Source organism: Lynx canadensis, chromosome F1 (assembly GCF_007474595.2).
Source record: "Lynx canadensis isolate LIC74 chromosome F1, mLynCan4.pri.v2, whole genome shotgun sequence".
NCBI classification, from domain to species: domain Eukaryota; kingdom Metazoa; phylum Chordata; class Mammalia; order Carnivora; family Felidae; genus Lynx; species Lynx canadensis.
Genome location: NC_044319.2, coordinates 47,736,620 through 47,753,147, shown reverse-complemented (window position 1 = coordinate 47,753,147; position 16,528 = coordinate 47,736,620). Strand labels below are relative to the sequence as shown.

At 38.6% G+C, this 16,528-nt stretch overlaps 1 protein-coding gene across 3 annotated transcripts in view; it reads left to right on the top strand.

Moving 5' to 3' along the window:
• Nucleotides 1-7,875: 7,875 nt before the first annotated feature.
• The window catches only part of CDC73 (cell division cycle 73), a 136,045-nt gene continuing 127,392 nt past the window's right edge, over nt 7,876-16,528 (top strand). For 2 of the 3 annotated variants that reach the window (XR_003966049.1, XM_030303182.1), the window contains exons 1-3: nt 7,877-8,037; nt 10,723-10,828; nt 13,676-13,745. Coding sequence is in view for 2 of the 3 variants with exons in the window: in XM_030303182.1 (XP_030159042.1) it covers nt 7,907-8,037; nt 10,723-10,828; nt 13,676-13,745 (307 nt within the window). In the remaining variant the exon portion in view is untranslated. Of the gene's footprint in view, nt 8,038-10,722; nt 10,829-13,675; nt 13,746-16,528 lie in introns of all 3 variants that reach the window. The other variant, XM_030303183.1, reaches the window with a different exon arrangement.

Below are 16,528 nucleotides of genomic sequence, written 5' to 3'. Positions count from 1 at the left end.
GCTAAGATTTTAAATTCCAGATCCCTAACTAATTTTAAGACTTTAAACAAATGGTTAACTATGAAGTAATCTTTTGATGCCTGGACAATTTCTTAGTAAAATGTAGATTTAAAAAATTGGTTACTGGGACACCTGGGTGGCTCAGTCAGTTGAGAATCTGTCTCTTGATTTAGGCTCAGATCATGGTCCCAGGATAGTGGGATGGAACCCTGTGTTAGGCTCCATGCTGTGCATGCAGCCCGCTTAAGATACTCTCTCTCTCTCTCTCTCTCTCTCTCTCTCTCTCTCTCTCTCTCTGGTGCTGGGGTGGCTCAGTTGATTAAACATCTGACTCTTGATTTCAGCTCAGGTCATGATCCCAGAACCCTGGGATCGAGACCCACATCCGGCTCCATACTGAGCATGGAGCCTCCTTGAGATTCTCTCTACCTCTCCCCGCTTTCCCCTTCTCCTTTCCCTCATTCGTGCTCTCTTTCTCTCAAAAATTTAAAACAAGATTGTCTCCTTCTGCCCCTCCCATGAACTCTCTCTCTTTCTCTTTCTCAAATAAACTTTTAAAAATCGGTTACTAAACATAATTTTATTTTATTCTTACTTCTTAGAATGTCAATACTTTAACAAAATACACAAATGTCTCTGGGTGACATTATATATGTATCTGTGTGCTTATCTTTACTACCTTAAAATTGTTAAAATGATATAAAATGCACATTCATGCAGAAGAAAATAGCTAAGCAACTGTTCATAGTTTTTTGTCCTCTGATATTCCCTTTTGTTTGGAGAAAAGGAAGATGATTACTTTCCTGAAACTAATGTGGCATTTTGTATCAACTGTATTCAAATTTAAAAAGTTTTTTGGGGGGCACCTGGGTGGCTCAGTTGGTTAGGTGTCTGACTTTGGCTCAGGTCATGATCTCATTGTCTGTGGGTTCAAGCCTCGCGTTGGGCTCTGTGCTGACAACTCAGAGCCTGGAGCCTGCTTTGGATTCTGTGTCTCCTTCTGTCTCTGCTTCTGCACCTCTCTCTCTCTCTCTCTCTCTCTCATTTTCTCTCTCAAAAATAGATAAACATTAAAAAATTGTTTAAACCTTTTTTTAAATTTATATGATCATATAAAGGTTTTTAAAATGTCATAAATCCTCATGCATTTTCCTAGTGCCATTGTTTTCTTTCTCAGGTTACTATGGACTTAATTTAGAACTACAAAATTATTAAAAGACTAGTTTTAAAAATTAAAAAAAAGAAGATAGTTACTTTGCGTTTATTATTTTATTAATGTTTATTATTTTTTTTTTTTTGAGAGAGGGAGAGATAGGGAGAGAGCGTGAGTTGGGGAGGAGCAGAGACAGAGGGAGACACAGAATCCGAAGCAGGCTCCAGGCTCTGAGCTGTCAGCACAGAGCCCGACGCGGGGCTCAAACTCACAAACCAGGAGATCATGACCCGAGCCGAAGTCGGAGACTTAACTAACTGAGCCACCCAGGTGCCCCAGGTAAGTATGATAATTAATATGTACACCTAATGTACATTAGGTGACAATAATTACACAGAAATACAAGAATGTATGGTAGACAATGCATATGATTACTGTTTATCGAGAGGTAGTACTGCTTATCAAGATGTTAAATTTAATATGACATATACTTTGTTTCTTTTTTTTTTTTTTTTTTAATTTTTTTTTTTCAACGTTTATTCATTTTGGGACAGAGAGAGACAGAGCATGAACGGGGGAGGGGCAGAGAGAGAGGGAGACACAGAATCGGAAACAGGCTCCAGGCTCTGAGCCATCAGCCCAGAGCCCGACGCGGGGCTCGAACTCCCGGACCGCGAGATCGTGACCTGGCTGAAGTCGGACGCTTAACCGACTGCGCCACCCAGGCGCCCCATACTTTGTTTCATTTAATATACATATATTAAGGCTATTGTTAGAAACTTCAAATATGTTATTTATATATTTATATATTCATTTGTGCCTAAATACACATGTATGTAAAGGTATACTTCTAAATCTCATATTGCCAAAGTTATGTGAATAATGTAGAAAAATAGTAAGGCTAGAATATGGGTGTTTTTTTCTGTAAAATGATTCAGTTATTTAGTGCCCAAATTAGTAGAGGTTCCTTTCTGTCATCAAAATAATTGTTAATTCTTAGTGCTTTAGCACGTATTCTTAAACCATTTTGAAAAGACTTCCCCCCCTTTTTTTAAAATACAGTTTTATTTACTAAATAATCTCTACACCCAATGTGGGGCTTGAACTCATGACCCAGAGATCAAGAGTTGCATGCTCTTCTAACTGAGCCAGACAGGCACCCCAAAAAGACTCCTCTTTAATTTTGAAACATTCTGTTTCTAATACCATTGTTGTCTATTGCTATGTTTTTACAATATTGCCTATAAATATTTCTTGTCTTATTATTTTTTTTATTTTAGAGAGAGAGAGTGTGTGTGTGCACAAGCGGGGAGAGGGGCAGAGGGAAAGAGAATCTTTTTTTAATTAAAACAATTTTTAATGTTAATTTGTTTTGAGAGAGAGAGAGAGAGAGAGAGAGAGAGAGAGAGAATGAGCAGGGTAGGGGCAGAGAGAGGAAGAAAGAGAGAATCCCAAGCAGGCTCCATGCTTGAGCCTGATGCAGGCCTTGATCTCACAAACCATGGAATAATGATCTGAGCTGAAATCAAGAGTTGGATACTCAACTGACTGAGCTACCCAGGTACCCCTGTTGTCTTTAGACACTTAGAAAATTCTTGTTTACTCTAATAACTATTCTTAATTTTTTCTTCTTCTCAATTTAGGCCCCAGATTCAGAATAATGCCAAAACTCTCATTAGGTCTCCCAAAATGGCCATTAGGAAACAAAAATAATTGCTCCTTTACCCTAAACCTGAAAGGACAATAAACATAATTAGGTATTCTAGAATTCTTCAAGTTTGAAAAGATTATTATGAGAAATTGTTGTTTACAAAAGTTAGGGAAAACTGAGAACAAAAAATGAGATTCATCTTCTTAGGCTAATTATATGTAAACAAAATGTGTTAATAAAAGTATTTTTGTATGATTGTATACTTTCAAAGTTAAAAGAAGCCTATCAAAATATTTTGTTTCCAGGATCTTAGATTAAAAAAATCTTTTTTTTTTCTTTTTGTTCATGAAAAGTCTGAAACAGCACTAGGGGTGCTGACTCTTTGTAAATTTATTACTTATTTCAGACTTCCTTTAGATCCAGTAGCCAAAGTACACTCATCTTGTCTGAGAGCTGTAAGAAATGGTGGTAAAACATGGGAAAACTTCAATTAATTGTTCTAGGGTCTCCACTAAACCTATTGTTCTGTAAGTCACATAGCCTTTTCCACCCACACTTCTCAGGTAGTTGCCTAACCTCCTATAAAACACCCTTGTGTCCCTCACATACCACTATCACAACTAATCCAGTTGCGGATTACTTTACAAAAGGTAAGAGTATATATGTATGTGTGTTTATGTAAGTATATATATGTATACATGTATATATTATGTGTGTGTGAGTGTTTTCTATATTTCAATAATGATAAGCTTAAATACTATGCGGTCTTCATCATAATAAAATCCTAATCTTCAAGTATTAATGTATATGTATGTGTGTGTGTGTGTGTGTGTGTGTGTGTGTATGAAGTGTAATAAGACATAAATTATCCCATGACCTTGGAATGCTTTGAAAACAAAGAGAATCCCTAACCTCTGTAGTAACCTGTTAAAATGGACAAGTTAAACACATTTAGATGCTTTATTTACTATTACCTAAGGAAAATGTAATTTAAAAGGTGAATTTTCACCAGAATGCCCCGTGATATCAAACAAAATAGCAGACATAAACTAACAACAATATGGAACCAACATTAGTGGAGTAATTGTAAAGGGATTACTGAGAATGTTTCTAATGTGCATTTTATGAATCAAGGACATAATCCATGCAAGACTGTAAACATAGGAAATGGACGGAAGCCAAAGCCTTGAGGCTCCTTTGAACATTGCAAAATGGATTTTACACAAACTCTTCTAGTAATAAGCTATGAATATGTTCAGGTTATTTGTCAACTCTTAGGATTGGGCAGACGTTTTTTCCTTGCTGGGAAAGTATAGCTCCATATCTCTTTCTTCCACAAACTTTAGGAAAATGAAAAAGAATTAATGGAATCCTAAAATTAAAATTAGCAAAGCTCTCAGAAAATTTTGAATTTTGATGGCCTTAATTTTGCTGTTGGTCTCAGTGTCAATAAGATTTACCCTCTCTGAAACCCATGGATTATCTCCTCATGAATTAACAATTTACCCCCGTCCCTTGCATTTGAAATGTTTACTTTTTAAAAAATGTTTATTTTTTTATTTTGAGAGAGAGAGAGCATGAGAGGGGAGGGGTAGAGAGAGAGAGGGAGAGAGAGAATCCCAAGCAGGCTCCACACTACTAGCACAGAGCCTGACACGGGGCTCAAACTCATGAACCATGAGATCATGCCCTGAGCAGAAATCAAGAGTCAGACGCTTAACTGAGCCACCCAAGCACCCCATTTCCCTTTCCTTTCCTTTCCTTTCCTCTCCTTTCCTCTCCTCTCCTCTCCTCTCCTCTCCTCTCCTCTCCTCTCCTCTCCTCTCCTCTCCCCTCCCCTCCCCTCCCCTCCCCTCCCATCCCCTCTCCTCTCCTCTCCTCTTCTCCCCTCTCCTCTCCTTTCCTTTCCTTTTACTGTTTAATTATTTGAGTGAGTGAGCAAGCTGGGGAGGAGCAGAGAGAGAGGGAATTAGAGAATCCCAAGCAGGCCTTGAGCTTTCAGCGCAGAGATCATAACGAGGCAAAATCAAGAGTCGACGCTTAACCAACTGAGTCACCCATGCGCCCTTGAAACATTTACTCCTAATCCTAGATTCTATTTATTACAGACTAATATGAATAAATACTACAAGTGATTTGTGATCCCTCCAGAATTATCACTAGAAAGTTCAAGCTGCATTTTCAAAATACGTACTTTAACAAACCCTTCCTAATTTAAAACCTGGATATTTAGTCATCTGGTAAAGGTATCAGAATACAACCATTCTTGGACATTGATGGAAAGGATCTTATCAGGTATTGTTAACAATGGACATAGCAGCAAAACTCTAAGGTAATGAGCTCTCATCCATGGTTTTCAACTAAAAAGATGTACCACTTTATCCCAATTGCTAGACATTTATTCTCAGGAGAATTCAAACTGAGAATTGTTAGGAATTTTTCAGATGCTGATGACTGGAGAAGTGGGAAGCTTTCGCCCAAGACAAAGAAACAAGACTGATTTTCTAATTTTTTTTCTAGTTAATTTTCTAAGTTTTCAGATCTAGTGCTAATCTTTTCTTCTATGATACAAAATTTTTAAATGTTTATTTATTTTTGAGAGAGACAAAGTGTGAGCAGGGGAGGGGCAGAGAGAGAGGGAGACAAAGAATCTGAAGCAGGCTCCAGGCTCTGAGCTGTCAGCACAGTGCCCGACTTGGAGCTTAACACACAAGCTGTGAGATCATGGCCTGAGCCAAAGTCGGATGCTTAACTGACTGAACCCCCCAGGTGCCCCTAATCTTGTCTTTTATTGATTGTATTTTGGCACGAACATTACTGAACCAATATTACTGGGGTAATGGCACAGGGTTTAAATAAAAACAAAATGATCCATGCATTTCTTTAACTGTTATAAGCAACAAATTACTAATGCCATATCTCATTACACTGAGTTTAAGAATCGCTATCTTCAGAACCACAATTTTTCCTAAAAGAAAGACTGTCTGGTCATTGCTATAGATTGAATGTTTGTGGTCACCCACCCCATCCCCCTTCATATGTTGAAATCCTAAACCCAAGGTGATGGTGTTAGGATGAGGCCTCTGAAAGGTGATTAGGACATTATAAAAAAGACTCCAGAAAGCTCCTTTTTTCTTTCCACCATGTGAGTATGCAATGTGAAGTCAGAGGTCTATGAACCAGAAAGCAGGCTTTTACCAGACAATGAATCTTCTGGCATCTTGACCTTGGATTTCCTAACCTCTAGAACTATGAGAATGAATTTCTGTTGTTTATAAGCCACCCAGCCTATGGTATTCTCTTATAGCAGTCTGAATGGACTCATATAGTCATTATTTGTGTATGAAATAAAATTAAAAGAGTCATTTGAGTAGACTATTATTGGCTCTTCTACCCATTAAATACTGAGTTTGTTGAACTCATCTATCCATTTATTAATTTAACATTTTCTAAGAGCCAATAATGTGCTAGACACTAGGATATGATGATACAGGTCTATTGCCCTTTAGTTTTGCAGGATGAGGCAAGCAAGGAAACTAATGTGGGCTCTCAAGTAATACTGGGTGCTCTCATACAAGTATGAATAGACACTATGGGAGATTAGAGAGTAGTAACTGCTTCATTGTGTCTGTTTTTGTGGTGAGATTCAGGAATCTACCACAGGGATGGAACATTTGCAGAATAGACAAAATTTCTCAAATTCATTTGGAAACTCGCTATAGATAGTATAGGAAATAAACCATACACTTCTATATCTCTCTGTAGTGCACATAATAAAAATGGATCCCTTTCAAAGCAGATCAAAGTATTTGGTTATGTCAGTCAAGAAATAGCCTCCCTCCCTCCCCTTTCCACTATAGTAAAAGGGATAAAAAAAATTATGGCCCCCACGGAATATGTTCAGTTTAAGGTATACAGGCCACAGTATATTGAATTTATTTCATTGTTTCCAGCACAGCAAGGACACCCTTTAGCCTTCTGAGTGCCAATAAAAAATCAAGTAATCCGAAAGTGTTCTGACAGCTTGGAGTTTGTGTTCTCCTTTTCATTAGCATCTTTGAATAGAGCTATTTAAGGGTACCGCTTTGGGCCTGGCAGGAAGAAGGGGCCAGGATGGAAAAAGTCATCATCCAAGGAACTGAAGTGGAAGATCAACATTTATGATATTTTGTTGATTTGCTAGATGCTTTCTTTCATCTTATTCTCATACTAAGTTCTTTTTTCCACTAGCCAATTAATGCTGTAAGAAGGTATGTATCTTGTCCAAGGTCAAGCAGCACGTAACAAATACAGGTACCCGGGATTGGTCTCCTCCGGACTAGGTCTTTACCACTACGTGAATACACTAAAAACAAAAAACAACCCCCAAACCGTACCCCGCCTCCACAAACCTCACCCTTCTAAAGGGGCTTAATCGGGTCACTAAGACCTACAGGCCATTTGATGGGTCCCCTTTAGTTGGGAAGGTAATCTTAGCGTTCTGGAAACCTTTTGCTAAGCTCCACTCTCGCCCAAGGAACGGCCCGAGAGCCCTTGGCCGCAGTCAAGGTGGGTGGGCGGTCACCCAGTGCGTAGTTTGGGGACAGAATTCCCGGGCTTCCTTGCAGGTGCGCGCGCACCTGTCGCTAGTCGCGTGCGCGCTGCGAGGGACGACGGACGAGGTACGTGTCCGCGCGCGTGCGCCCGGCAGTATTCCCCGTACGTGCTCCGTACATGGGCGCGGTGTCCCTGCGCTCCGAGTTTCGGGCCGGGATTCGGCCCGGTGCCGAGTGGGAGTCTGGGAGGGGCGTGTTCCTGGTCGGTCGTGGCTCCCCCTGGCGGCGGCCTGGCTGGAGGCGCGCAGTCAGGCGTTCTCCGCGGGCAGCCGGCGGCGGGGCCTTGCCTTATAGCGCGGGGTCCTCGGCGGCCTGGGTGTCTACTGCCCCTGCTGCTGTCGTAGGCGAGGACGGCTGCTAGTGCGGCTGCTGTTGGTTCGCGGCGGCGGCGGCGGCGGCGGAGGAGGAGGAGGAAGAGGGCGAGGCGACAGGGGAAGAAGGAGGCAGGCGCGGCGGCGGCGGCTTCGCCCGGGGCCGGCGGCGGCGGCGGCGGCGAGGGGGGGGAAGATGGCGGACGTGCTCAGCGTCCTGCGACAGTACAACATCCAGAAGAAGGAGATTGTGGTGAAGGGAGACGAGGTGATCTTCGGCGAGTTCTCCTGGCCCAAGAATGTGAAGACCAACTATGTAGTTTGGGGGTAAGTCTGGCATGGCTGTGGCCTGGGGTTGGCCGGGCAGAGTTGGGCGCCCCCAGGCGACCTCTTTCCTAACCCCTCTCCCCGATTCCCTTTGGGGATGGAGAAAAAACGGGTCTCTGGGTAAAAGTTTTTCTCAAGAAAAGAAGTTACACTTTTAGGTGAGGAGGAAATAGGAGGAGGTGCATCTCCAGTTCTTTAAGTCTTTGGGACGCCAAAGGGGAAGGTACCACAGGAGTTTCTGACTTTCCTAGTTCGTTTTTACCGACGTGTGTAGGTGCAGAAAGGGGCGTACCGTCCGGTCCTAGAGACGTCTTTTTGTGTTTAGTTTTTTCTTTCTCTTCGAGGCTACCATGTGTTGTCACTATCCCACCTGCCCCTTGCAGCTCCTGGTCTGTTTCTTTTTCCTTTCGTAATTCCCTGAGGTAGAGAGAAGGGAGCTAACTATGTGAGATTAGAACGGGAAAAAGATTTGGTCACTTTGGAAGAGTCCTCAAAATCCGTATTAGAGGTGAAGGCAGGAATTTCTTCAGGGAGAAAGTTATTGGTAAAATGGAGTGGGCTTTACAGATCTAAGTAAGATATTGATGATGGTGTGTGCTTGTAGGAAATGGGTTTTAACAAGAAATATTTGGGAACGTTGATCTACGCGGGGCTTTTTGAATTGAAGGCATTAAGGAAAATATCTAGAGATAGGTCTGATAATGGTTTGGGGCCTTTTTAAAGGTGATATCTCTCTCTTTGGTATTTCATCTGGATGGTTAGAACCTTGGGCTAGAACTTCCATACTCATTTTGCTTGATTGAGTGGAAGCACTGGGTTTTGTGAAGAGTTGATGAAAAGCTGGGGAAAATTTAGTTTGTTGGTTTCTAGCTTTTTGGCCCTGAGGACTTATGATTTGATCAGCTTTATGAAACGTTGATGCAATGACATCATTCTGAGTTTCTTGCGTTTTGTCCTGTCAAAAAAAATTTGCACAGACAGAATTACATTTGATTGGAATTTTAACGGATTTATTTTTTTTCTTTAAAAAATGGTTTAGAAGTACTCAGGATGTAGGGTGGTTCAATTTGAGAAATAGAAAATTCTTAGCACCTTGGTTCCTGACTCAGGGGAGGTTAACTTAATCAGAGTAGGTGAAATAAAACATAACTTGGTAAGAATTGCATTCTGGCTGTTGAGAGTAATCACTTCTAGCTTGGGGTAGTAGGAAGGGTTTCATAGAAATATGTTTGGCGTGTAGACAGGCTACAAATTTTCTTGAACAAGTGAATGAACAGATGAGTAAGCCTTAAAGAGTGAGTTAGGAACTTTGAGGGTGACATGATGGGTTAGGTCTTAAAAAGGACAGGGAACTGTATGCTTAAAGCCATGAGAGCTGGAAAGGGAATATTTTGATAGCATTTCAGTGAAGCTAGTAGTGAAAAAGGGGTGCTTAGAATAATTTCAAACTTTAACAATAGTGAATTACACCACTAAACATATTTTTGTTTTGTTATTCATTTCTTTATGCACATGTACATATGTCCAACTTCGGAACTTTAAGCAATACTTATCCTTATTGCATGTAGTACGTTCTATTACTTTGCTTTTCTGTATTGTTAAAAACCCTGATTACCTGGATATTACATGTTATTGTACAGTAACTGGTAGTGATGTATGGTTTGAAATAATGTCAATTCATAGGAAAAGTGGAAATGAAGGCTAGAGAAATGTAGATGAGGGTTGACTATATTGTACTGTATTCAGATGAGGTCAAATAATATGCTGACGTTTTTTAGATGGGAATGTAGTAGGAAGAGTGAGATTGGACACAAATATTGTTGAGGCAATAGTATTATGCAGTTTTGTTAAAGAGCTTGCACCTCTAGACTGCATTGGGGTGCCTGGGTGGCCCAGTCGGTAAGGCGTCCGGCTCTTGAGTTGGTTCTGGTCATGATTTCACGGTTCGTGAGTCTGGGCCGCATATTGGGCTATGTACTGACAGCACAGAGTCTGTTTGGGATTCTCTCTCCCTCTCTCCCTCTCTCCCTCTCTCCCTCTCTCCCTCTCTCCCTCTCTCCCTCTCTCCCTCTCTCCCTCTCTCCCTCTCTCCCTGCCCCCGCTTGTGTTCTCCCTCCCCGTCTCTCTCTCAAATAAACATTAAAAAAAAATAAACCTTTATACAGCATTGCTTTACCACAAGTAGAATTATGATTTTTGTTGCATCATTGGTTTAATTTAAGGGATGTCATAAGAATTATACCTCTGAAATTTATTATTGTGTTTGCTGTAAGAATGTTAAGGATGTTCTTTAGCAGTATCTTATTTAGGAGACAAAGAATAAATTTCTAGTAAGTTTAGAGTTGTGCTTCTTCTAATCAGTTTTTCTCTTGTGGATTCTCTCCACTCTGTAACTGACTAGGTTTCTCTCTTTATTGGCAAAGAGCAAAATGAAGTTTGGGCCAAATTCTAAAAAGTGTGTAGTACCTTAGAGTATGAATATGGTGTGCTTTCTTTTTTTTTCATTTTCTACCTTTGTGTTCTTTTACTTTAATGACAGTTCCGCTTACTAGATTTCATCCTTTATGTGTATTTTTGTTAACCATGTTAAATCCATTCTTGAGTAGCAAAGTGAATATAGATAAATTCATACATACAAGTCTAAGGAGTTGAATTAAAATTGAGTAAAAATCTTAATTATTTCAGGACTGGAAAGGAAGGCCAGCCCAGAGAGTACTACACATTGGATTCTATCTTGTTTCTACTTAATAATGTGCACCTTTCTCATCCTGTTTATGTCCGACGTGCCGCCGTAAGTAAAATTCATTTTAAAACTTAATTTTTTTTTTTTTTTTTTTTGGTTAATAGGTATTATTTGGCATGGATCACTTCCCTCATGGGTTTCAAATCAAAAAAATAAAAGGTTCATCTGTATGAAAGCCCACTAGAAGTTCAAAATTAGATCTTTGCATGTTTTTAGATCTGTGACTTTCGTGTAAAATGTGGGCGCTGTTTACAAGAACAGAAGTTTTGAAGATATTTATAGGAATATTAAAAAAAATATATATAAGCCTGTAGAAGGACCCTGATATTCAGAACTCTGATCTCAAGAATACTTTTTTGGGGTGTGCCTGGGTGGCTCAGTTGGTTAAGCGTCTGATTCTTGATTTTGGCTCAGGTCATGATACCACAGTTTGTGAGTTTGAGTTTGTAAGCTGTGCTGACAGCTTAGAGCCTGTTTGGGATTCTCTCTTTCTCTGCTCCTCCCCCATTCATTCTCCTTCTCTCTCTCAAAATAAATAAACTTAAAAAAAACTTTTTTTGGGTTTCAGAATCAAGATTAACAGACAACTTTATTATTATTATTAGAGGGAGAGAGTGTGTGTGTGTGTGTTCACATGAGCAGGGGAAGAGCAGAGAGAGAGAGAGAGAGCGAGTGAAGAGAATGAGAATCCCAAGTAGGCTTCACGCTGATGGGGGGCTCAATCTCACAACCATGAGTCACGACCTGAGCCAAAATCAAGTGCCAGAGACCTAACCAAACCCAAGTGCCCCTAACAGACCACTTTAAAATTAATTTTTAATCTGTTTAATAAACCTCTTTTGAACTTTATTGATAAATTCATTTGTTTCCAGTTTTTCTTGCCTTCAGCATCTCAGTATTTGAACTCTGCTTTTCTGAATGGGAAATATTCAGCGTTTAATACATATAGAAAAAAAATACGTAGGGTGAAACTACGTATTGAGATTTGGGAAATAGTGGGATAAAAATAACAGCATCTTTATGAAGTTATGTTACTTCATCTTAAATCTTTAAAATCTGAATTAGGCAGTAGTTAGAATGTATTGTTGGCTATATCCATTCATTTTGTGGTAATAAAGATGATCCAGATGCTTGGTTTATATATAGAGATTATGTTCTTGGCAAATAGTTATAACTATAACTGATGGCTGTAATTGTTACTGTGGACCTTGGGACCCTTGCTCACATAAGATTTAAGTCTTTTGTTTTTCTTAAATACTTGGCAGATTGAAAGGGCAGAATTCTACAGTTCTAGGGTTCTACAAATTTTTTTTCCTCCACTGTGCTACTTGCTCTTTCTTGTGAGCAGACCATGTCTGATGCAAGTTTTCTGGACCCATAGCTCCTATTTTAGTGTGAGTAGACTTATATCTTTTTCAGTTGGCTGTATTATGTCCATAATTCATTATTAACCAAATAATGAAGTATGTTATCAGACTTAGAAACAGTAACTTAACAAAATTAATTCAAATCTTTTAGCTATTTATGATACTTCATGTAGACTAGTTTTTAAAAACAAGCACACAAAAACCTGTGGGCTCTTAAATGTTTATACTCCTAGCAGAAATTAAAATTTAGCCTACCCTTTAAAAAAAAGGTTAATTTTAAATGATTACATATAGTTAAACTCTATCATCAGGGAGTGTGTGCAGAATGTTTGAAGTGAAATGTAATTAGTACACAATATAAGATAAATAGCCGAAGTTACTAAGGATTCTGGTTATTTATCATTGTGTATATAAAGTGACAAAGGGATTTTAATTATATAATCTTGCAGCCACCAGGCTTTCTTAGTTTTTTTTTTTAATTTTTTTTTTTTTTTAATGTTTATTGTTGAGAGAGCATGAACGGGAGGGACAGAAAGAGAGGGAGTTACAGAATCTGAAGCAGGCTCCAGGCTCTGAGCCGTCAGCACAGAGCTCAATGTGGGGCTTGAACCCACGAACCATGAGATCATGACCTGAGCTGAAGCCAGACGCTTAACTGACTGAGCCACTCAGGTGCCCCTTAGTTGTTTGTTTACATTATAAAAATGATATTGAAAATTGTGGTAATTACAGGATTCATTGAATTCATGGCCTCAAGATGACCTGGTGACTAAAGTATACAGCTCTATTTGTCAGTACACCTCTTTACAATGACTAACGTAGGAGATTTAAGGAAAATTATCCATTTTACCAAAATACGTACATTTTCCAGATTTAATTTTTTAGTCTTTTCCCCTTCCTTACAGAATTTGTGTGCATTCAAAGATAAAAAAGAAATATGTAGCATGGAAAGTAAGCAACTGACATTAATGTTTTGCTGTATAATGTCCTAAATTTTTTCCCACGCTTAAACAGTATACCTGTTGTTTTGAAAATTTAGTTTTTATGGCTAAGTTAGTGTATTTCAGAATTCAAGTAGAATATTTTGAGAAGTCTGTTTTGTGTTTGAGAAAAGAAAGCACTTTGGAAACATTGCATGTAATGATCAAGCAATGGGGCTAAAAAGATAATTACCTCAAATATGCATGCAAAGTATCATGAATAAAATAAAAAAATACTTAAAGTAAGCCAAGGGAACAAAAAAGACTGGAATTGATATTTTGAAGAGGGATTGGTCATTGTTTCTAATGATTATCTTTTAGGTATCTTAATTGAATTTCAAGAATGAAGTTATTAAAAATTAATATCCTTAAAATTTTGAAGACTTGGGTTAGATTTTTTTAGCCTAGTAGTTCTTTAAAGGTAAGATTCTGAATAAATATTACCAAGATCTGTTGGAATAAAATTCAGATATTACACAATGTTTGTTTTTATTATATTTCTTGTAATTGTTGTTGATTTGATAACTAATTAAAAATTTTGATTTCAGACTGAAAATATTCCTGTGGTTAGAAGACCTGACCGAAAAGATCTGCTTGGATATCTCAATGGTGAAGCATGTGAGTAATTTTTAAATTGCTCTCACTCTTAAATAGCCATTGTTTCTTTCTTTCTCCTGTGAAATAAGAAGCAATGGGAAGAGAATTTGTATTTCCACTAAAAAATTAACCTTCCAGCGGCTATGTGCATATGCTCTCCTTTTTTTTTTCTGTTATGGTGAATACACTACCTTCATTCCTAAGACCGGTCACCATTTCTCTGTCTGTAGATTCCATTTCCTTTCACACTCTCAAAGACTCTGCTTTTGTAAATTATTGCTTCTGCCTTGCGTCATCATCTTCCTCTTTTCCTCTGCATCATTCCCTTTAAAGTGCATACAGCAAGATCTCATTTAAAAATGGTTTTTTGACCCCCCCCTCCATTCCTACTATCTACTGTACTGTTTGTTTTTTCCTTTTTATTGCAAAATTCTTTGTAACAGTTGTGTGATATCACTGCTTCCCTCTTGAATCCATTCCGGTTTGGCTTTCCTGTTCATGTCCCACTTATATCACTGTTGTGTGGTTAACACTGACTTAAGGGTTACTCATTCCTTTGGTCTCTCTTATCTGTATCTTGCTTGATCTCTCAACAGCATTAGATACTGTTGACTGCTTCCTTTTGGAAACCCTTTCTTAGCTTGGCATTTGGGGCACCTGATTCTTTTGGTTCTCTTTCTATTCATTGTCCATCTCTCATTTTCTTTTGCTTACTTCCTTATATTCATCCTATTTCTAAGCTTTAAATTATAAATCCACTCCACATCTTTCCTTGGATATTTAATAGGTATCTGAAATTCAATGTATCTGAAATAGAATGCCAATTTCCTCTTTTCCTTCTCCCCTCAAACAAAATAGGTCTGGTCTCCCACTGTTCCCATCTCAGTAAATGGCATACCATTCATGTAGTTGCTGAGGCCAGAAACCCTGGGGAAATCTTTGATTACTTTTTTCTCACATCTCATTTTGTGAGCAGGTCCTTTTCTTTAAAAGGATGAGTTTCTTAACCATTCTACTCCCACTATGTTCCATCCTTCCCCTTTAGAGTTGTATAGCCTTTTCACAGTACCCTACTCTGTATTTTCTAGTATAGTCTTTGCCTACCCACTAGAGTGATCTGTTTTGAAAAACACATATAAGCTTGATTCACTTACCTGCTCAAGTCCATCTTGTGGCTTCCCGTCACATGTAGGATAAAGCTCATACTCCTTATCCTGACCTAGGTGATTTTGCTTCTGCCTAAATATCTGTGGCCTCATCTTCTTCCAACTTTCATTTGCTCACAGCGGTCCAGTCTTATTGATTCTTTTAACTATCCTGACTTTTCAAGCCTTTGTACTTGCTATTTTTTGTGTTCAGTTCTGTTTCTCTACATTGTCACATGTCTTACTTTTTACCACCTCAATCTGTGCTTTAATAATCTGTCAGAAAGAATTTATCACTAAAAAAGAAAATAGTGTTGTTTTTCCACATACATCCATCTGTGTATAGTATCTTCCTAATTTATATTTTGTCAAATCCCTTACATTGACTTGAAATTATATATTGGTTTACTTATATATTATTTGTCTGCCCCACTAGAGGGTAAACTCTAAGGGGGCAGGTAGTTAAATACACAGTATTTAGAACAGTGGTTAATAGTAGGTGCTTACCTGTATGAGTGAGTAATCATTAATTTGCTGTCTTAAAGAATATGAATAAAACTATAAGTTGGTACAATTAATAGAATATAAATTGGTGAGTATGAATAAATTGATATAATCATATGATAGTATGAATAAATCAATATGAGACTGTTTGGTCGTAACCTTTCTTGGAGTGTTTACTACCGTTAAGTCGTTAATAGCTGTCTTGTTACATAATGAGTTCCATGACTTTAACAGTAATACTGATTTGCATGGAGTCTTTTGCATAATGGAAAGACCATGCTCAAGAGTATTATCTTTCTGTACTGTCCTCTGAACATTCAGCAAGTACTTATTGAGTGGTTATTCTTAAAGTAGTGCAATTGCTGGGTCATAGAGTGGTTCTATTTTTAACTTTTTGAGGAACTTCCACACTTTTCCAGAGTGGTTGCACCAGTTTGCATTCCCACCGATAGTGCAAGAGGGTTCCCCTTTCTCTGTGTCTTCTCCAATACCTGCTGTTTCCTGAGTTGTTAATTTTTGCCATTCTGACAGGTGTGAAATGGTATCTCACTGTGGTTTTCATTTGTATTTCCCTGATGATAAGTGATGTTGAGCATTTTTTCATGTGTCTGTTTCCCATTTGTATGTCTTCTTTGGAGAAAAGTCTGTTCATGTCTTCTGCCCATTTCTTAACTGGATTATTTATTTTTTGGGTGTTGAGTTTTATAAGTTCTTTATAGATTTTGGATACTAGCCCTTCATCTAATATTTCATTTGCAAATGTCTTCTCCCATTCTGTAGGCTGCCTTTTAGTTTTGTTGATTGTTTCCTTCGCTGTGCAGAAGTTTTTTATCTTGATGAAATCCCAATAGTTCACGTTTGGTTTTGTTGCCCTAGCCTCCAGAGACGTGTCTAGTAAGAAGTTGCTATGGCCAAGGTCAAAGAAATTGCTGCCTGTGTTCTCTAGCATTTTGGTGGTTTCCTGTCTCATGTTTAGGTCTTTCATCCATTTTGAGTTTATTTTTCTGTATGGTGTAAGAAAGTGGTCCAGTTTCATCATGGTCCAGTTTTCCCAACACCATTTGTTGAAGAGACTTTTTTCCATTGAATATTCTTTCCTGCTTTGTTGAAGATTAGTTGACCATAGAGTTGTGGGTCCATTTCTGGGGTCTCTAT